The 21055-nt window shown below is 40.9% G+C and overlaps 3 protein-coding genes across 3 annotated transcripts; 2 read left to right on the top strand and 1 right to left on the bottom strand.

Annotated features, from left to right (window-relative positions):
* Positions 1-2: 2 nt before the first annotated feature.
* Positions 3-7317, bottom strand: srpx2 (sushi-repeat containing protein X-linked 2). The gene is made up of 10 exons (XM_070913110.1): positions 7263-7317; positions 4431-4508; positions 3569-3760; positions 2852-3028; positions 2467-2590; positions 2256-2377; positions 1952-2131; positions 1718-1851; positions 1503-1624; positions 3-626 (listed from the first exon to the last, which is right to left on the bottom strand). Exons 1-10 carry the CDS (start codon positions 7306-7308, stop codon positions 446-448), a joined length of 1356 nt encoding a protein of 451 aa, XP_070769211.1. The 5' UTR covers positions 7309-7317; the 3' UTR covers positions 3-445.
* A 1804-nt stretch (positions 7318-9121) lies between these two features.
* Positions 9122-15980, top strand: tspan6 (tetraspanin 6). The gene is made up of 8 exons (XM_070912956.1): positions 9122-9296; positions 12385-12573; positions 12658-12732; positions 12821-12916; positions 13247-13402; positions 13560-13643; positions 14476-14560; positions 14676-15980. Exons 1-7 carry the CDS (start codon positions 9210-9212, stop codon positions 14542-14544), a joined length of 756 nt encoding a protein of 251 aa, XP_070769057.1. The 5' UTR covers positions 9122-9209; the 3' UTR covers positions 14545-14560; positions 14676-15980.
* A 1543-nt stretch (positions 15981-17523) lies between these two features.
* Positions 17524-19360, top strand: mid1ip1l (MID1 interacting protein 1, like). The gene is made up of 2 exons (XM_070913349.1): positions 17524-17628; positions 18051-19360. Exon 2 carries the CDS (start codon positions 18147-18149, stop codon positions 18642-18644), a length of 498 nt encoding a protein of 165 aa, XP_070769450.1. The 5' UTR covers positions 17524-17628; positions 18051-18146; the 3' UTR covers positions 18645-19360.
* The last annotated feature ends 1695 nt before the right edge of the window (positions 19361-21055 follow it).

The following is a 21055-nucleotide window of genomic DNA, read 5'->3' as shown; positions in this document are numbered from 1 at the left end:
TCGATTGTCTCAACTCTGTATTACACTCAAAATACCAGCTGCATTTTAAAATGATCTATCCACTCGAGTAGTCCCTCAGTGTAGAAGTGGTTGTCGGGTTTAGTTCTCATTAAGTATCAGATTTACTGTTTACAAAAACTACTAATCCACATCACGCATCCAACCTAATTTTATGTGTCTGTTTCAAAATGTTTGTGTACTAATGCTATATTGCAGCTTTGATGTCCATTTTCTGGCCTCCATGCCTTTCACATGATGTGATATAGAGAAAACAGTGCTAGCACTTCAGTGTTGTATAGCGATCACATTTGAACATGAGGAACTGCCTTCTTGTCCTCCTTTTCCCCCCTAATGTCCCTCTGGACCTGGTTTCTGGTTGTTTGTCCTTCCTCATCTTGTAATACTGATGAGTTTATCACCGTGGCAACCAGAGAGGTTTATCAAATTAGTCACAGAAGTCTCTGTGGAGCTCCAGCCTCTCTCGTTCCTCTTCATCCAGCAGGAAGCTATCGATGTAGGAGAACAGCTCATCCGACGCCATCGGGGTAATGAAGCGCTCTCGGTCCAGTCCGAGCTCGTCCAGCAGCACCATGCTGAAGTAGGATCTGGAGATTCTGAATGCCTGTCTACAGAGAGACACAAACCAGCAAGTAAATTATTAACACTTCACCATCTCGTACTTCTAATCTGAGCTTTTTAACTAAAAACAGCTGCCTGCTGCAGCTGGAAACAAGGTTGATGAGAGCGGTGAGAGTGAACCAAGCTGAAAAGTGAAAGACACTAAAACACTCTGTACAGAGTTGGGTGATAAATCTCTGTGTTCGTCACGACAAGCAACCTCTTTTATAATACACAGTCTCTTTATCATTAACATTAAAATATTGATTAGTGCAGCTTTAATCTTAAATTCTCTGGCTTTGCAGGAATGACTTTGTAACGCTCTCTTGTTTACATTTATTGTGATGTCCTTTTGATAAAGAATGTATCTGTCATCATCTTCTACCTTAGTGACGTCCCATTGCCTACATTTCCCAGAGTGCTTTGTACTACACTAAGAAGAATGTGCCTCAGTATGCTGCCCTCACTCAGCTGTGGGATTTGTGTGTCAGTGGAGAGACTTAAAGTTCAGAAGATTTTCCAGTCTGGAAAAAGTGAGCAGTGCCCCTTACTCAAATTGCACCGTTAGTGGAAAAATCTATATCTTTGGCTCTTGAATTAGATGCCTGGGTCTGTGTCTGGTGCAAAATTAACTTCAAAAGAATCTCTTCCTCATTGATTCTGGGAAGCCAGATGTTTACTATTGATGTTGTTCTGTCAGTCCTGTCAAAATGCCATTACTGCCACCCTGGAATTATTACACTGCTATTTCTAACAGTGTTAATCTTCCGAGCGGATTTTTTTCCTTTTAAAGTCAAACTAACAGAGGCTCCCTTTTTATGAGGAGGCTCCTGGCATTTAAATAAAGTGCTCAATAACTAAGTGATGCAGTATCTCACTATTACCTCAAACCCTCGATGACTTCAGAGTTGAGCAGACTTTCTTTAATGCGACCCGTCTCACGAGGCGGGGAGCCCAGGAGCTCGATCAGGGTTACATGTCGCAGGTCTAATCCACAGTCGGATTTCTGGTTGAAACAAGGAAAACTGATTTTGAGAAACTGTCTTTTTTTGGGGGCTGAGATTCATGCAAAGTCACCAGCAGCAAAAAGTTTCCTCACTTGTATCATGATGTTCTGCAGTTGGTAGTCTGGGTCAGATATGTTGGGCGCAGACATGATCAGCAGCCTCCTCTTTTCATAGAACTGATCCAGGAGAGCGGAGGCCGTCTTTACATCTGATTTAATCTCCATTGCTACAAACACACAAGGTCACAATTGCACCCTGCATTTATACCCACTCACACACGTATATTATTATGTATATGTGGTAGATTCATAAGCATGCAGACTCACGAACACACTCAGCAGGTCCTCCGCCCCAGCTGCGGTTGAACTGGCAGACACGACTAGATATGCCTCTCCGTTCATACCCTCCGTCACAGTGGTATTCACAAGTTGCGCCATAGTTATTCCCAGCAGAGGAGCAGGTGAGGTAGCCGTGCAGAGGTGGAGGTAGATCCGGACATCTTCTCACTGGAGGGAGAACACAGTGGAAATAAGAAATCCAATCCTGTAAGTTATAATGCTGTCTTCAAGTTAGTGTGTAGTATAATGTAACTCATTTCATGAGTTTAAAAATGAAGGTTTGGCAGCTTACCCTCAACACGTACAATAAACTTGCAGGCAGCTCTGTTCCTGGCTTGATCGTACACTTTGTAGCGGATAATGCTTGCGCCCTCTTTAAAGTCAGAGCCTGGCTCCTGGCCTACTAGTATTACACTGCAGAGAGACGAGCACAGTAAAAGGCCAATGTTTAATTCCATTTTAAAGTGAGCAGGAAAGGGAAGCAAAGGAAAGGAGTGACATACTCGAGCGATTTGTCAGCAGTATCCTTGGCAGTGGGAGGGTCCCAGGTCACCATAGCAGTGAGTTTTCCAGGCTCTGCGACCTTGAGTCTGGACGGAGGACACTTGATCTTTGGAGGATCAGTATCTGAAGTAAACAGTTGGAAATTTACAACAATATTGGAGATTCTGCAGGAAGGAAAGTCATTTAAATGGCTACGTTGTTTTTGGATAGTCAAACAGAGCAGAACATGAGGACTGAAAGACTGCAGATCTGGATTCAGTCCAAAGAACAGCGAGCAGGAAATGTGCTTGTTTTCGTGTGACTGTGAGACTGGACACATGGGGATCTGGGCTCATGAAAGAACAGCAACACAGATGGCCTGAATTTAGTAATAATAACATGTACCTGTGCAGTCCGGCTGTCCTCCGCTCCATGACCCCCCATGCTGACAGGTGCGTGAGTGTTGCCCCTCGATGCGATAGCCGGGGTCGCAGGTGAAGTCACACCTGGAGTCCACGACAAAGCCTTGAGTGCAGCTGTATCTGCCATGTGGAATGAGAGGCAGCACATGGCAACGCATCTCTGAAGGAACATCAGCACACAGACATCCAGTATGTTGAGTGTAGAGGTCAAAACAATCACAGAATCAGTGTATACCTCAGGATAGAGATGTGCTATACTTTTGTTATTGTCACCAAATCCCCTGAAAGACCAAAATCTGTTGAATTCAATCTCCAAGCCCATTTATTGCTACTGAAGATGTAAATCTTTAAAAGCAGGTCATAAGGTAATACTTTCATTTTTAAAAAAAGGCTAAATAATTTCCTGAAACAACTGGGCACTGTAGGTTTTAGCAAATGTTACTCAAACACTAGTAAAAAAGCTGCATTTGATGGGGACTACTTTCAGCAGCGGATTAATACACGTTTTGCAAGCTATTGAGATCTTACAGCAGCAGGAAGGTGCATGTGCTATCGACTCAAAATGAACGACAGTGCCCAGGTTTTGGCTACACGGACAACACTTGTTAGTAGGATCAATTCATTGTTGGTTTTGGTCTTTTCATGGGATTTGTTGAATATAATTTTAAAAAGAGATTTTAAAATCTCAACTTCCACATACTGCGGCAGTAAGCAGTCCCAGACCAGCGGCGGTTGGCGAGGCACTGAATTGACCTCTTTCCCACCAGTCGGTATCCTCGATCGCAGTTCATCTCACAGCGGGTGCCCAACGTGCTCCGGTAGGCCGGGCCTCGAGGGGACTGACAGGTCACCTCCCCATTGGTCACACCCGGAGAATGACACCAGTATGGGTCTGCGTTTAAAGAGTAACCAAATCTGTGTGAAGCACTAATGGTAGAAAGCAGGGTACTGAAGTAATCCTAACCTCTAACCCTTATATCGTGATGTAATAAATATTCCGGAAAATCAATTGAGAAATAGTTATTGGATATTATTGGAGTATAAATGTCTGCTTTGGGGTTATCCAACAAATAAAATACATGACTCCATCACACTGATACATGTCCTGATCACTGATTTACACCTAACACATCCAGAGGAGTTTGACCCAGAGCACCCTAATTCATTCTCACAATATTTTATTTTATTTTATAAGTTTAGTTAATTGAATTGCAATAATAGGTTTCAAATTGGTGACAATCAGAATATGAGCATATAAGCAAAATAGAGGTAATGCCAGGAGAATTACTTAATCAATGATTAGCATCATCCTCTAAAACGTTATGTCTCCATAACACATTACATTAATTTATCTTCTTAACATAAACATTTATACAGGCATTATGGCAAAGCTTCTTATACTTGGATTCCAGAGCAACCACACGGTAATATGTAATAGCAGAATCTCTGAGTGTGTGTGTGTGTGTCTGTGTGTGTGTGTGTGTGTGTGTGTGTGTGTGTGTCTGTGTCTGTGTGTGTGTGTGTGTGTGTGTGTGTGTCTGTGTGTGTGTTTTTATACGCACTTTTATAGTCTAGTTGCGGAGTGTTGTCTTCTTCTGCAAAGTCACTGTAGCTGTCTTCTACTGTGGTCCCACAGGCAGCTGGAAACACAAAACAAACCTTTAACATGTGACCAAGATGTCAGATGCCAAACACTGTTCTCAGATCAGTCAAACATTGTGACTGATTGAGCTTCTGTATATCTGAGTGTTATATATATAGGTCAAACAGAGGCAGTCTGGCATGCAATTGATTCTCCCCACACAATCTCTTTTCCGTAACTTCCTTTCAGGTTTCCTTTAACAGGAGCTCAATAACATTCCAGTCCACACACACCTGGATTTGCGATCAGTGATGCTAATGGAAAAAACGCCTGCGAGCAGGGTCAGAGAACATGGAAATCTTGCAAATGTCTTGCAAATAAATATTATGTTGCTTTTTTTGAAGGGACAGAAATGAACGGAGATATGAAGCGCAGAGAGAGGATGTTAGACTTTATGTTGTCGTGTTTTCAGGCCTTTTAACTCGACAATAACTTCACCACAGATTAGGACAAACAGCATGTTTTCATTACTCACTTGGAGATCGTGCCTCTTACTCATATCTTTTCATGCACTCAGCAGAAGGGCTTGCGTACATTACTATGGCATTCATTCTGATTTTTGTCTTTCTGCACAATAAATCCTTTTCACTGTTATCCTCCTCTCTCAGCAGTTGTGGTTCAGGCACATTATCCCTTTGGAAATCCCAAAAATGACTCCATGTTTAGAACTGAGTGCCAAACTTTCCAGTCTGTCAACCTCCACCCCCCCATCTCGAGTCAGTTCCTGTACTTTGCTTCCTTTGCTTCTGTTTTCTGGCACATAAAGTTCACTTCAACACAGTTTCTAATAATAATGAAGCCTCACATTAAACTTCCCTACTCTGGAAGCTGCTTCAGATTCTTCCAGCCATGTGCGGATTAAACATGTAGTCAGCATTTTTCCTCGTAATGAGCCCGATGTTCCACTCAGCAACACTTCCCCAGACTAATATTTCCCAACCCCCCCACTTACAGAGAGTTAGTCACAGAGGAAATAAACTGCAGGGCTCAAGTAGAGACAGACATTACTTCTGGTGACATGCACTCATCATGCATATGGCAGTAAAAAAAATATTTTTAATTCCATGCAGCTAAAACTACTGCAGTGCTGAAAAATAACCAAGTACATTTACTCAAGTGCTCTACCTAAGTATAACTTTGAGGTACTTGTACTTTACTTGGCCATTTTATGCTACTTTATGCTTGTACTCACCTACATTTCAGAGGGAAATAGTGTAGTTTTTACTCCACTGCATTTTACTGACAGCTATAGTCACTAGTTACTTTTCAAATTTTACATACAGTACGATAAACTTATAAAATCCAACACATTGTTAAAGACCTACAACGAAACTACAAAGATCTCCAGTTTATTATCATTATCATCTATCAACAAAGAAAAGCATCAAATCCAGATTAAATTATTTGCTTAAAAAATGAAACAACGATCATTTGATTATCTAAATAGTTGCCAGTGAATTTTCTGTCAATCGATTAATCGACTAATTGTTGCAGCTCTGTCTTGGGACCCCTTGACATGTCTCAGAAGTCTTTGAGTTGTCAGCTGTTCCACCAAAGAGACATTTCCACTCTAAACTTCTCACGTAGTTTCATCTCAATAACTGTTCGAGGCCCAAAGAGGTACAATTATCTATTAATTCACACAAAAAAGCAAACATTAGAGAATAATCCAAAAATGTAATACACATTTGTGTATCAGAACAACTATTGAGTGAGCCTTCGGAGGGGCCCGACCCCTAGGTAAGTAGTTAAAAACTAGCTCCATTTCCAGCAGCTACAACAGTAAAATGCTAATTATATATTGATGCATCAGTATTAACAATCTAATATCTAATATCTAGTATCAGTCACAGGGGCCATTATTCTGCAGAACTAGTACTTTAATTTTTGACACTTAAAGTACATTTAGCTGATAATACTTAAGTAGGGCTTTAATACAGGACTTGCACTGGTACTTTTACTCAAGTAAAGGATCTGAATACTTCTTTGAGGCTGCAGAATACCAAGACGCTGACACATACACACACACACACACACACTGTGCATCACGCAGCACTCACACTGCTGGGCAGGGATGAGTCACACCAGAGGAAGGTGTGCACTCTGTCTGAGTTATAAAAGGCTTCATCTATCTCTAATGACAAAGGTGAGATAATGACCAGCATCCTTTCAATCGCTCTGCAGTATCACCTGAGCTCATGCTTCGAGGTGGATCTCAGGTCATGTGATTATCCTGCAGGATTAAATGAAGGCTTTAGCACACTTGGCCCAGAGGAGGGGGGGGGCTCCTCAGTAATTAACAGGCAGTGATTGGAGCCCAGTTGTAATTAAACTGCCTGTCAGCGAGCCGAGGGGCACCTGAAGAAGAAGGCGGCTCACACAGCTTATTTTTCTAAATTCATTTTGACTGGATTCCGGCCAGTTGCATGTTGGGAGATGTTGAGGAGGAGCTGCATCCCCAGCTCTTCATTCCTGCAGGGAGGAGTGGGCACCATTTGCATTCATCCAGTCGCCTCAAACATTCAGCACATCTGCATCTAATACAGCTGTTGTTCCTGTGGGTGTGTTTGAGTGACTTGTCTCTAGCAATCATGATATTAGATTTTTTTTTAACAACTTTTTAGTGATGATTTACAAAAAATGAAAAGGCATCTTGACGCCATTGCCTGATTTAAATTAAATCATACAAACACGGACAAATAACTAAAGACATGCGTTTCCTACCTTTTATTGTTTAGACTCGTGAACTCACCTGTGAAGCAGAAAATGAACACAACAGCAGAGCGGCTGAGGGGCATGTCAGAAACGCAAAGATGACACTCCTGTGGGGGGAAAAAAGTTTTTTGCGCAGCGTGGTTCAGATCCCAGAGTCCAACAAAAAAAGCGGACAAAATGATAAAACAGGGAAAGTTCACAACTAGTTTGACAAACCACCCAAAAAAAACGGAATTATCCCCGCTGAGGACAAGAGGCGCTCCCGTCGCACCAGAGCCTCCGCAGTTTTTGTGAAGCAAGGATCCTTCTGGTTCATCATCAAAGTCCAAAACCACTTGGTGGCGCTATCGGACCCCTCATGTTGGTGTGTTTCCTCCCACCGCTGTATTAAGCATGATGATTGAGACATTTTACTAAACCACACCCCTCATACAGCTCAAAAGCCCAGAAAGTTATAGGCAACAAATGAAAATGCAGTTAAACTAATGTTTAACACATTATTAATCCCCCCTGATGATGATACTCATATAGTCCTTTATAGTCCTCCTTGTGAATGATGTTCTCCTCATTACCAAGTTATTATAGACTAATAATACTTAATAATATCGTTTATTTATATTGCACTTTCCGAAAACAAGTTTACAAAGTTAAAATACGCCACACAGGTTTGTTGTAATATTTCTAGTGTCCACTTGTAGGATTTAATATAATGTGTTGTTGTGAGTGTCGTCGCGTGTGATTTGGTTACATGTGTCCCACAGGAAGCCTAACAGATGTAATTTGAGTGGAAATTAGATTTAAAAAAAAAAATCTTATGAGCGCCATGTTATGGTAATTATATTTACCAGCTGATGTAATTTAGCCCATCCAAGTGTGTCACATCACCAAAAGGAGCGAAGCCTTTACTTATAAAGTGAGACAGCGTGAGACCGGAAATAACGCTGCTGCCTTCAAAATAAAAGCATGCATTTTATCAAGTTAAAGAAAACAAAATTTGCTGGAAACTGGGACTATAAAAGGAAGCCCACTTTAACCAAGAAAAGAAAAAAAATGTTACGAATTAAAAATAAACATACTTTTGTTAAGACGAGATACAACGTCAAAAATAACTTATCAGCTCATAATTTTTCTTAGGAGGTTAAAATCAATTAGATTACTAAGTCGTATTTAAAGTCAAAATTGTAAGATAGAAACATCAGGAGATGGTACGGCTTATCATTTTAATCAAGCTAAACTGTTGGCCTCCACAGCTGTGTTTTGAGGATTTACATTAACATATAATGAGACACAGTGGTGGAAAGTACATTTAGTCAAGTATTGTACTTTATTTTGAGGTACTTGTACTTTACTTGAGCATTTCCATTTATTGCTGCTTTATACATCTGCTCCACTACATTCATTTGACAGCTTTAGTTACTAGTTAGTTTGCAAATTCAGATTAATGCAAAATGCAAAGAAATTATGATGTATTATCACTGATAAAGATACGACTTTATTGATCCCTTGGTGGAAGCAGCATATGTAGGCCTAGTAAAAATAGCCCCACCTTAATCAGCTGCAACATTAAAGTGATTCACAGATTAGTGTTTGAATGCATGATTTTTACTTGTACTCATATTTCTACGCAGTGGTATTGCTACTTTTACTGAAGCAGCAGATGTGTGCTTCCTCCACCTCTGACGAGACAGTTTTGCAAGAAAATGAGTGGAGTCCGTTGAAAAGTAACGCAGGCAGTGTTTTATTCTGAAGTGTATGTGACGGTGACATGTGTTGGATGTTGCTGCGGACTTGACGCTGGTCTGGAGGGTGGAAGGCTGTTTTCATCCCATCAGGAAAGTGAATCTGGGTTAGTGACGACACTTCCCCCTCTCTCTTCTTGGATTTATGCCCGAAGTTTTTTCTCCCCTCTCGCCTCCAGGGCGCTGTGAAGTGAACTTTTCTCCCTCTTTTTCAGCTTAAAGTAAATATAAAAAACAACACCACCATGTCGCCGCCGTCTCGACGGCTTCAGACGAAGCCAGTGATTACCTGCCTGAAGACTTTCCTCATCTCCTACAGCCTCATATTCTGGGTGAGTTTGTCTGACATGGGGGACAACAAGCTAAGGGAGCAACAATGGGCTAAAAGCGGCGGCGGTGCCAACACGGCTAACTAACCCACATCGTCTCCTTAAATCACGACAGGGACACACACACTAGGAGTTAAACATGTCGAATAAATGTCCACAAGTAAAAAGTGGAGTTGGTTTTGTGTTGACATAAAGAACCACTTGTTGAAAATGTACCGACCGTTGGAGCAGATGTTCATTTGTCAACGTTTTAGTGTTCTAAAAACAGCCGTTAGCTAACGTTATTCCGTGTCACTGGTAGAGAGAAACATTTCACGTTTCAGTTAACTAACAGTTAACTACAGCGTTGTATAGTTATCAGAAGTGACACATTATCCGTTGAAGGTTAGATATAACACTTTATCTCTCGTTGTTCTACAATCCAATTTAATTATACATAAAGATTATTTGTAGATTAGATTATTCGATTAATCGATTGGCAGCAAATTAATCGGCAGTCGTTTTGATAACCGAGTGTTCGCTTTAGTCGGTTAAACTGCAGTAACACTTTATTATGATACAATTGGGGCTGCAATTAAAGGCGAGGCTTCTTTAACTGTTTGATCTGTGGATTTTTTTTTCTTGATAAATTTGGTCGATAAAATGTTCGAAACAAACAGTCAAAACCCCAAAGATACCCAGTTTACTATCATACAAGTCTAAAGAAAGCATAGAATATATGCATTTGAGAAGCTGAAACTGGTCAGATTTTTTTTATAAATATAAATATGACTCAAAACAATTAATCAATTATCAAAATAGTTGCTGATTAATTTGTTAATTTGTTCAGCTAGTCCACCAATCGTTGCAGCTGATGTAACAGACTATGTAATTTGGTACTTATTACAGGGAAAATAGGAATTTCCTTTAAAGAAAAGCTTGATTTAAATCATTATATATTTATACATTTTTATTATTGCAAACGTTATATATGTTGGATTGTATGCTTGCCTGTAGGCAAAGTTCATATTTTTCAGGGTCCAGCTGTGAAAAAAGATCAAAACATTGCATTGCACCAAATTTGTTGGGTTTTTTTTGCTTCCAGCACCTTCTCGTTTTGTGTTGGTGTGAGGCAGTTTTGGAAAGTTTCAATGTACAGCTCATCGACTGTACATTGACTAAAATCTCTCCTATGTTAGACTGGCATTTAATTAGAATTAAGTGGAAGATTATCATCAACACTCTGTTTCCTCTATTATTAGTACAAAGTTGCCTTCATGGAAACTATTAGAGCATTAGTGTATCCAAAAATGCAAAACATTTGCTCGTTCCAGCTTCTCAGATGTGAGGATTTGATGCAGGTGGGATGTAGATTAATTGTTTGATTTTAAAATGTCAAAAATGTGTGATGTCAGTACAATTTCCTGTAGCCTGAGGCAACGTCTTCAGATGTTGTGTTTTGTCCTACCAACACGGTATTCAAGTTTTTTGTAACATAAGACAAAGAAAATATGCAAGTCATCATACTTGAGAAGCAAGAACAAGGGAATGTTTGGTATTTTTACTTGAAAAAGGTGCGCTTCTCAAAATAGTTGCTAGTCAATCGACTTGCCAGTTAATCGACTAATCGTTGCAGCTTTAATTTGATATTTTTCTTTGTCATGATGATAATAAACCAAATATCTCTGGAGTCTGGACTGTTGGGCGTATGAAACAAGACATTTGAATACATGACTTTGGGCTGCGGGAAATTACAACAAGCGTTTTCACTATTTTCTGATATTTTGTTAATAAAACAATTAAATCGAGACACTAACTAGCTGAATAATTGATGTTATAATTTAATAACCTGCTGAATAATTGATGATAAAAAGTAATTGCTACTTGCAGCCCTAATTACGTGTAAGGAAGATATAAACATAAGCTTGTCTTCAGAAGAAAATGAGCACTTATATCTTTGCCCCCCCCATTAATCTTTGTACCGAGCAAACAGCCATCTCAGGCTGCTGCTGCTGCTAACACAAAGTTCAGGTCAGTGCTTTTATCTGGCAATTTATTGCTCTTGGCTGGTTGAGCTGATGCCTCCCCTCCAGCTAATGACTTGTGTGGGCAGTCTTAAAGCCAAAGATGCTGTGATGATTAAACTACAGGCTGGGGCTAGTGGGATATCCCAGGTGTGTTTTATGCTAAAATGTTGACGGGTAAATAAATAATCTGCAGCATATGAAGCATGCATCTTACGACTGACAGAAAGAGAGGATATCAAATATATGGTGATTGTGGACAATATTAGAGGCTATATCCCGTTTTACTTAATATGTATCATGTGTTAGAGCTCTAGTATTCCTCTCTTATTCATCTGCTTCTTTTCATCTGCATTTCCTCCCCTGAGAACAGTGGATTTAACAAAAGAAATCAATAAGAGAAATTGTGTTTTTTCTGGATTCAGCACATCATGGGTCTTCATTAAAAGATTCCCTGGTATTTGCCTGATTCAGTGGAGATCACTGGTCTATCACGGCCAAAGCCTTGCCTTTATTTACTTATTGAATTATTTATTTATTTGACTGAAATAGTGAGTGATGGCATCACAAGTTCCCAGAGTCCAAAGTGTCGTCTTCAAATGGCTTGTTTTGTCGAAAGATATCAAATGTACATAAAGTGTTGTGTATGAAGAAAAGCATCAAATTCAGCAAATGTTTGACATTCTTGCTTGACAAATAAATGATTAGATTATCAAAATTGTGGCAGATTTATTTTCTTTCCTTACAGTTTTACATCCGATTTCGAGTTTGGTTTAATTTCGGAACCAGTTCCAAGTTTGTAAAAATATCCGCAACAAATCTGATCAAATCTTGTATCCTCCCTGTTCACTTTTTTTATTTGAGCTGTTAAACATGAAGTTATTCTTCATTTCTTTGTTTGTTTGTTATTCTTTGTTACTTAAAATCACTGGAAGCAAAACCTACACACCATACCAGAGTGTAATTGACAGAGTGGTTTTGAGCCTTTAATCTTAGGTCTTGTGTCAGAGACGGCCCTTAAAACCTGCTCATCTCTCTCTCTCTGGCTCTTTGATGCTGGAGCTGACTCGCCCTGCTGTGTTCTTCAGTTCACAGGCGTGATCCTGCTGGCCGTCGGGGTGTGGGGGAAGGTGAGCCTGGAGGCCTATTTCTCCCTGGCCTCTGAGGAGAGCACCAATGCACCATATGTCCTCATCGGGACTGGAGCCACCATCGTTATTTTCGGACTGTTCGGCTGCTTCGCTACATGCCGCGGCAGCCCATGGATGCTCAAACTGGTCAGTGAAGGTGCAGAAAGTTCCCTGAAATATTCCCTTCAGATGTGGCCATGCTTAATAGATTTCTTTTCATGCTTCCTTCAGTACGCCATGTTTTTGACCTTGGTGTTCCTGGCTGAGCTCGTGGCCGGTGTCTCAGGATTCATCTTCAGACATGAGGTGAGTTACTCATCCATTAAAACATTTAAAAAATGGATCACATCAGCTCACTAAAAATATATAATCTATTTTGTTTTGAATTCACCAGATCAAGGCCAAGTTAGGCGTCGCCTATAAAAACGCTGTGCTGTCATACAACAGCACAGACAGCAGCAGCATTGCAGTTGACGCCATCCAGAGGACTGTGAGTGGGAGGTTTTCATTACACTAATGGTGTTACTCTTATCTGACTTTGTTTGTGACTCACTGTGCAAACCAAAGAACTCTTGTTTATATAAGAACATTTTAAAAGGGCCACTAAACTACGGAGAGCAGAGAGGCGCTGCTGTACTGCTCTCTGTGGGTGTAAACTTCACTGCAGGTGTTTTCCCAATAGGTGATCCAAAACATCTGCAGTGACATCACTCAATCTGTTGTGGCGAGAAAACCGATATCAAAAAACACTTTTTGACCCACTTGTCTGTTGCATAAAGACATTTGTTACAATGTTTGTATTAATTTTGTTTCCATATAGTTGCATTGCTGTGGGGTGACAAACTACACCGACTGGAATCAAACGGCTTACTTTAAAGAGAAGGGCATCCCTACCAGCTGCTGTAAAGACAACACCAACTGCTCACCAGAGACCCTGAAAAACCTCGACAAGGCTGAGAAAGAGGTGTACACAACGGTGAGTTCACTGCCTGCACCACCACTAAATATTTGTGTAGTTTTAAATCAGTTTTCAAATGCAGGAACAAGCAGGGTAATCAGTCAAAATCTGTCCGACTGTGTTTGCAGAAAGCTTTAAAATCCCCTCTATAAATCTTTGTTTTCCTGCCATGTAGGGCTGCTTCTCACGGGTGACCAACACGATGGAGGCCAACCTGGGAATCATTGCGGGGATCTCTTTTGGGATTGCGTTCTTCCAGGTACGTCACATGTTGTTCTTTCATATACTTTGTCTCCAAACAAATGGGGCAGCGCTGTTCTTCTGGAGGTTTAAAGCACATTTTGTTTTCCCAACATTGTTTCTTGTTTTTGTGGAATTCCCATTAGTTACAGAAACGCTTTACCCCCACGTTCCTTCGTTGAGATCTGGGGATCGTCTGGACAGATGACTTTGTCACATCTGAAAATTAACCTTCTGGCTAACTCTATTAATGTGCATCGTCCCTGTTTAAATAAACCAATAAATAATTAAAATAACAGAGCAGCCAGACAAACAAAAATGAATTCTGAGTGTGAAATTTATGCAATACATAGTACCCCCACGTCAATGATCCATGCATGTCCAAAATCTCAATTTACTGCTCACTATAGACTATGAAGTGTCTACTACTTAGGTAGTAGTGAACAAGAGAGTGGTTTTAAAAGCCTAGATAATATGCCTGTAAAAACAAACGTGACCACACTAATATGTTGATTATAATCAATCATCACATTATAAAACAAAGTACAGCAGGTCAAAGTTGAACCAGATAGTCTTTGTGCAGAATCAAATCAGACAGACAGCAGGTAATAACTTCAACTTTGTTTTCGCTTTGAAAACGTTGTTTAGACGATATAGTTTGTGTGGACGGTTATTTATAGCCCGTGATGCGGTCCCTCCATGCCCCCTTCTGTACAGCTGCGTCAGATAGCGGGAAATAGAAAAGAGAGCAAAACTATACAATCCAGGTGGTAACAAACATAGTTTTCCTTTCATCCAAGAAGAACATTTGTTGTGTATTAAATGTCTTTGTTTTGTGTGTTTTGTCTCAGCTCATTGGGATCTTCCTGTCCTGCTGCTTGTCTCGATACATAACCAACAACCAGTATGAGATGGTCTAACAGCGACCGTCCACAGGTGAGACTTTTTATTGTGAAACTCTGTCGCCCAAGAAGCTGCAGCAGTGAATTAATGATCCGACGTTCAGATGCAAAGACGACGTGTCTGACATGTTTTCTGCCTGTCTTTGCAGGTTACTGACGGGCAGCTCCTGATGCAAATTGAGTTGAAAGAATCTCCTGTGATTTTAATAATGTGTTTTGTGTTAGTTGATATTATTTTAGAGAGGGAAAAACTCTTCTTTTATTCAGTCTCACCAATGACAAACGAGCAGAAGGGAATGATGTTAAAGGGACATTATCTGCAGTGTAGTTTGACCAAAAATAAAAAGGGACCTGGACATTTTGGGGATCATTTGTTATACCTGAGATTTAATTATGGATTTCCATTAAGCATAGATGTCATTACATAGATTTGAGTTAATTAACTCTACCAATTGTCAACATTTCCATTTGTTGTGTCTTTGTATATTGCAGCTGCCTTATTTTGTAATTTTGCTATAAATTAGTCTGTAGCTGAGCAGATGAAATCTAGACAATAAGCTGATAAATGTTAAACTTCTCTGCAACACTAAGTGAATTTCTGTGTGTGAAACCTGTAAACGCCTGAGAGATGGACAGGAGGTCACCAGCCTGAAATCAAGTGTGTCATTTACAGTAAAATGAACCGTACTGATTCTGTAGGCCAGTATTGTTGAAAGCCAGCGTTCATGTGTGCCAACCACAGTCGCCCAGCCAACTTCGTATCACAGTGTTAAATTGTTGTTTATTCTTTTGTGGATGCATGTGAAACACTTGGAAGAAAAAAATTAAAATAAAGATGAAATCCAATATCTTTAACAGCATGCATGCTCAGGATGCGTGCTGTCCCACAGCTGTTTGCTTCTACATTCATCTGAAGAGATGCAAAAAGAAAATATTTTGGCAGACAAAACATGACTCAAGTTATTTGGGGCCTTGTGAGGGATCCATGCAAAATACAAGATGTGGAAGGCATTTAGTTTCTCAATATGCAGGGCTGATTTTAATTTAACATCAGCAATATTATTATAATATTTCTCCTGGCACACGTGAATTATTTGACCGAATAATTGCATGTAAAATTCAAATAATGTGACGATGTGTGAGAAGTGCAATCAGAAGAAGTTCATACCGAGCTCAGAAACGCTCAGTCACTTTTCGGCAGACTTTGAAACAAGTGAGGATTATACTAATCTAGAGCCCGATCCGTCAACCAGAGTTCACACATTGTCCAGCTGGAGAGAGAGCACTGAAATGATGGCTTTGAAAAGGAGATGTAACAGATGCATTTTGGGTAATATGAACCCAAAAGTAAGTTATGAAACGGAGGATTTCTGACTGTATCACAACATCAGTTTCTGATTTCAAGTTTTATGTTCAGTAGTTAAAATAATTGACATAAACCTGTGAACATTGCATGTGTGCACTCTTCAAGTTGTACTTTTCTTTAATACCACCAAATATAACTGCGTTGCCTGACAACCCACACTGAAAGTCTAAAATAGCGTCTGTACCCAGACAGGTTCACTGCCTGCACTGTGTGATGAGCGCTGTACCACTCTGTAATGCTGAAGTATCACACACTGCAAATAGCATGTAAATTAACCTGAAAGTCTCTGGTTAGTAAGGTATTTTGGAGGCTTGGAGATGGATTGATTTTCCATCTTCAAACTGTATTAGCCGCATTGTAGATATCTAGTTACTGATAAGAATTTTTGTTACTTTTAATACTATTGGAAGATGGTTTTTTTAAGGCCTGACTCCTTTAAAAAAAATGGGGGGGAAATACAGTAAATTAATGCAAATATCTAAAGCTGTATGTGTCCTTGTATACAGAAGCCGTGTTGGGATCCACCAAAGCGTCGCCAGTGAATCGGGAAACTCAATAAAAGAGAGAAGATTGTGTTTTTCTAGACTTGGCGTTGATCTTTGCCTTTTTTCCCCCTGTAAATGAATGGATAATTGGTCCTCCACACACTTCTAAAGACTATTAAAATAAATTATTCAACTCAGACATTTGCAACCTGGGAAAAGGTTTAGTTAGCCACTCCCTATTGGTCTGTCTCACAGCAGATATGTTGACTTGGCAGAGCAGGAAAATCACAGGTGTAACTCATAACAAGACCAGTAAGCCACCATTAATTAACTTTATTAAATCCACTAGTGCTGTTCCTGCATGTCAAAGTGTCTGCTGCTCTCTGTCATGCAGATAAACCTGAAGGGCAGATAGCTCAGTGTGAAGGATTAGTGTCATCGTTTCACTTTAAAGGTGCACAAGTGGAGCATCTTTCAAACTGAAGTCATCTGGTAAGAACAACACCTCCGCCAGAGTAATTCAAGATTGTAGTGAGCGTCATTATAAACGTACAGCGACTGACTGGTTAATTTCCAGACATGTGAAACAGTGAACGGTGTGGTGAGATAATTCATCCAGCAGGTGGCGGTGCTGTGTAACCGTGAACTGAGGCAGCTGTAGAGACAGTGACAGTGACTCCGGAGGGAAAAGCGGGGAAAAAACGAGCTATATTTGACTTAAACAGGGGGATCTTGCATTATTTCATATTTTTATTTATTCATATTATATTTTTATTTTTTTATTTCTATAGACCTGGTAAACCCGACACATGTCGCACAACGTGCACCCCTGCAACTGTGCCAGCTTGCATCAGTGTTGCCTTCAGGCTACAAACGGCCTGGAAAACATGAGAAGTAAATAGGGTGCAGCTAATTGCAGACCAGCCCTGGACAAATACATTTGACTGACATCTGCGATCTCATGTCTCACTGGTCCGTTTTGGATCAGATGCTCCGTGACTCCGCCTACATCCTCCATGCTGGCCAATTGGCTCGGTAGAAAAATACAGGGAGGGCGGACTTTATTTCTTATTTTCACCCCCTTCCACCCCCAACCCGCCGTGCCTGGTATAAAAGCAGAGTTCAGCCGCCAGTCAGTTGGGGAAATTTTCAGTTTCCTTCCCGGCGGGTGGTGTGCAGAGCCTGAGAAGACTTGGTTTATCCAACCAGCACGCCAAGAAAGACTTTCCTCAGGTTTCCCTCGTGGTTCAGGTCAGTCCGCATCCTTGTTTTTTTTTAATTCAAGGCCTCCTGAAGCGAATCTAGGATTTTTAATACCAGGAAGTCAAGGTCATATTGATGTGATTCCGGCGTTATAATGCGGCAAAATGAAGGTGATTTATTCATGTAGAAGTCGACATGGATTGTAGGCTTTTTTTTCTTTTGAAGCTAGAAGCCTGGTAATGCTCTGCGGGGGAGATGAGAAACAAGCTGCCTCGGTTTCATTAGATTTCTAGCAATCTAGCTGTACGTGTGTGTGTGTGGTTATGAATTGGGTGCCTTTGTGTCCATGTTGGTGTGTAAACCTGTGTTTCAGAGCGCTTCAGGCCTGGGTTTGGCTTTGTTTGTTTTTTTGCAGCAATCTTTGTACACCTTTTTACTGCATCCTCATGTTTCCTCTCTTCCTCCTTCAGATCTGCCACCTCCTAAAAACACCAAGCAGCTCTGCCTTAAAAACCCCACCTGCCAGCTCTACACTGTAACCAAGCCAACCCCCTAAAGCCTTCAAAATGATGCAGATCAGCAGCGACTCCGCCAGCAACAAGCACTCCCTCATCAACGTCATGCACCGCTTCATAGCAGCTGCCAACAACATGGACGAGACCATCATGGTGCCGAGCCTGCTGCGAGACGTGCCGCTGGAGGAGCAGGCGGCCAGCGAGGTGGAGCCCAACAACAACAATAATCTGGAACCACCGTGTCCCAACAAGCAGAGGGACATGTACGAGCACTACCTGCTCCTCAAGTCCATAAAGAACGACATGGAGTGGGGTCTGCTGAAGAGGGAGATGAGCAGCGGCGCCAGCTTCCTGGAGATGGCGGTGAAGCAGGAGGAGCAGAAGCCCATCACCGGGGACCTTCTCCTGGAGGAGAACTCGGACCTGGAGCATCAGTTTCATTATCACCTCAGAGGACTGTTTGGCGTTCTGTCCAAGCTCACGCTGCAAGCCGACCACCTTACCAACAGATACAAGAGAGAAATCGGAGGCGGAAACTTCATGAGATAGAAGTCACTACATTTTTCGTTTTTTCCCTCGGACTGCTTGACTTGCACAATGGGATGTGTTGAGAAGGGCTCCATCTCTTCCTAATAGATCTCAATGGACAGTGAACTGACCAGGGTAACCACTTTGTGACTTCTCACTCCTGAGTAGCGACACTCCGACTTCCTCTTCCTCCCACCACCAAACATACCTGAAACCAGTGACGCCTGCACGTGTCCTCCTCCTCGTCTTGATGCAGAGGTCGACACTTTGTGCTCGGTGGAGGTTTATTGAATCTGTACCCCCACCCTCAAAGTCCAGATGAAGCACAGCTCTGATTTATGCAGAAACTTGCCCTCCCCTTATCTGTCATTTCAAGTTTGAACATGAATCTGTCACCAGATTGTGAAATAAAAAGGTTTCTGACTGTAGGAGAAATTGAATGCTGGTTATTCTGTCCCTCCTGTAAAATATGATTTTAATGCTGAGCTGAAGGGCTCTTACCTGCAGAGGTTTTAAATCTTTCCACTTGGTATTACTGTAACATGGCGTGCCTTGACTTTTTGTATACCGTCATGCCCTGTTCAGTTACCTCCCCTACATCATTGTCTGACTGCTTAAACTGTTCATCAAGGTGTTCATGATGAAATGATTCATTTGTTTGTCCTTGGATATTTCAAAAGCAATTTTATATTGAAGCAGAAATGCAGTAAAACTGAAATAAATAATTGGAAACTTGACATTGTCGTCCTCTAGTTTGTCACTGCTGACAGGAAGGATGTTGGGTGTTGATGTCTCTTCCTCTTCGTAGCTCAGAAACTTTTTTTTTTTTTTTTTTTTTAAAAGTTAAGTGACTAAGGCAGTGCATGAACATACAATGCTGCATTTTGATATGCAGCAACATGCCAACTACAACAGTTACCTCTGACTCACTGTTTTTGTAGTTCAGCAGGTTTATGTAATGTTGGTGTTAAGGGATTTAAAAGTGCTTTACTGAGGATTTACCTAAAGGAGAAGATGGAGCAGTGTTGCAAAAGAGGTCATGGCTCTCAAGCAGAATTTGTTAACTTAATCACTCGACATCATTTCACATCTGTTTTATGCAATAGGCAGTTGTGCTGAAACGCAAATCAGCTGTAATGTTTTTTTTTTTGTTTTTTTTTGTAGCATTTGAAAAGATTATCCTGTAGCTTGTTTGCCCTTTTAGGATGCGGTAAAGCTAATGTTTTTATTCCAGTGTAGATGCAATTTAGGACCACATTTTTAACAAACACCTGTAAGTACTTGATCTATGTTAACTATTTGATTTTCCTCCAGAAAAGGATTGATTTGCAAACAGAATTCTTAAGTTGAATGGCTCTAGTGGATTTTATGCATATATTTCCATAGCGATCTAAATTGTTGACGTTTACAGTCAATTAATCAAACGGTGGGAATAATAACTGCAATAGTGCAAGCAGTGCAAAGCAGTAAAGTGCATTGACCCATCAGAAGTGATAAGACTTTATTTTGGTGAGACAATAAACTTATGGCACCATGGTGGCACCGAGAACATGATCTTTAAAACCTCTGTAGGAGTTTGAGGAGATTTAGAGGACATCAGTCACATATTTCTGCAGCTTTGTCATGTTGAACATGATGGCAGTGGAGTATAAATGAAACATTAAATTGATATATATGTTGCTCAGAGTGGTTGCCCCCACCAGCTGCCACATCTCACAGTGAAACCCTCCCCTTAGCAACAGCTCCACCAAGAGCAGCCAATCCGGTCGCAAAGGTTTTTTTTTCCCTCTCTCTCGCTCTCTCTCTCTCTCTCTCTCTCTCTCAAAGGCACAGTGGTGATTAAGAGATTGTAGTGTGATGAAGGGCATCCAGGAAGCGAGTGGAGGGCAGACATGGTCAAACAAACTGGTGCTCCTCTGACCAGCAGCATGCCGAGGCCAAGAGTTTGCATAAAAAGTGCTGCGTGAGCCCTGTGGTGCGAGGCTGCGGTCCTCCTCTTTTTCCACTCACAAAGGGCCATACAAATGGCTGCAAATCAAAATGGCTGTTCTGGTCAGTGTGCCTCATCCCACTCAGATAAACTGGGTCAACCAAAATGGTGACAGCTGGCCAGACAGCAAATGTGAATAGAAATTTCTATTCTTTCAAGATTTTAAGCTGATCAATCTGAAATCTATAAAATACAGCAATCAAATCTGCATATTCACTAGTCTTTTGATTTATTTTTGAAAGCTCAAGATTTTGAGAAATCTGCTTATTAGCTTTCTTGCCAAGAGTTGGATGAGAAGATTAATGTCTTAGTATCAATACTAAGGCTACAGCCAGCAGCCAGTTAGCTTAGCTTAGCATGAACACTAGAAACAAGGGGAGCTAGCCTGACTCTGTCCAAATGGTAACAAAATTCACCAAGTAAAGCTCACTCATTAACACGT

Source organism: Enoplosus armatus, chromosome 10 (assembly GCF_043641665.1).
Source record: "Enoplosus armatus isolate fEnoArm2 chromosome 10, fEnoArm2.hap1, whole genome shotgun sequence".
Taxonomy (NCBI): Eukaryota; Metazoa; Chordata; class Actinopteri; order Centrarchiformes; family Enoplosidae; genus Enoplosus; species Enoplosus armatus.
The sequence above is the reverse complement of the archived record's forward strand: the minus strand, read 5'-3'. Positions and strand labels throughout refer to the sequence as shown.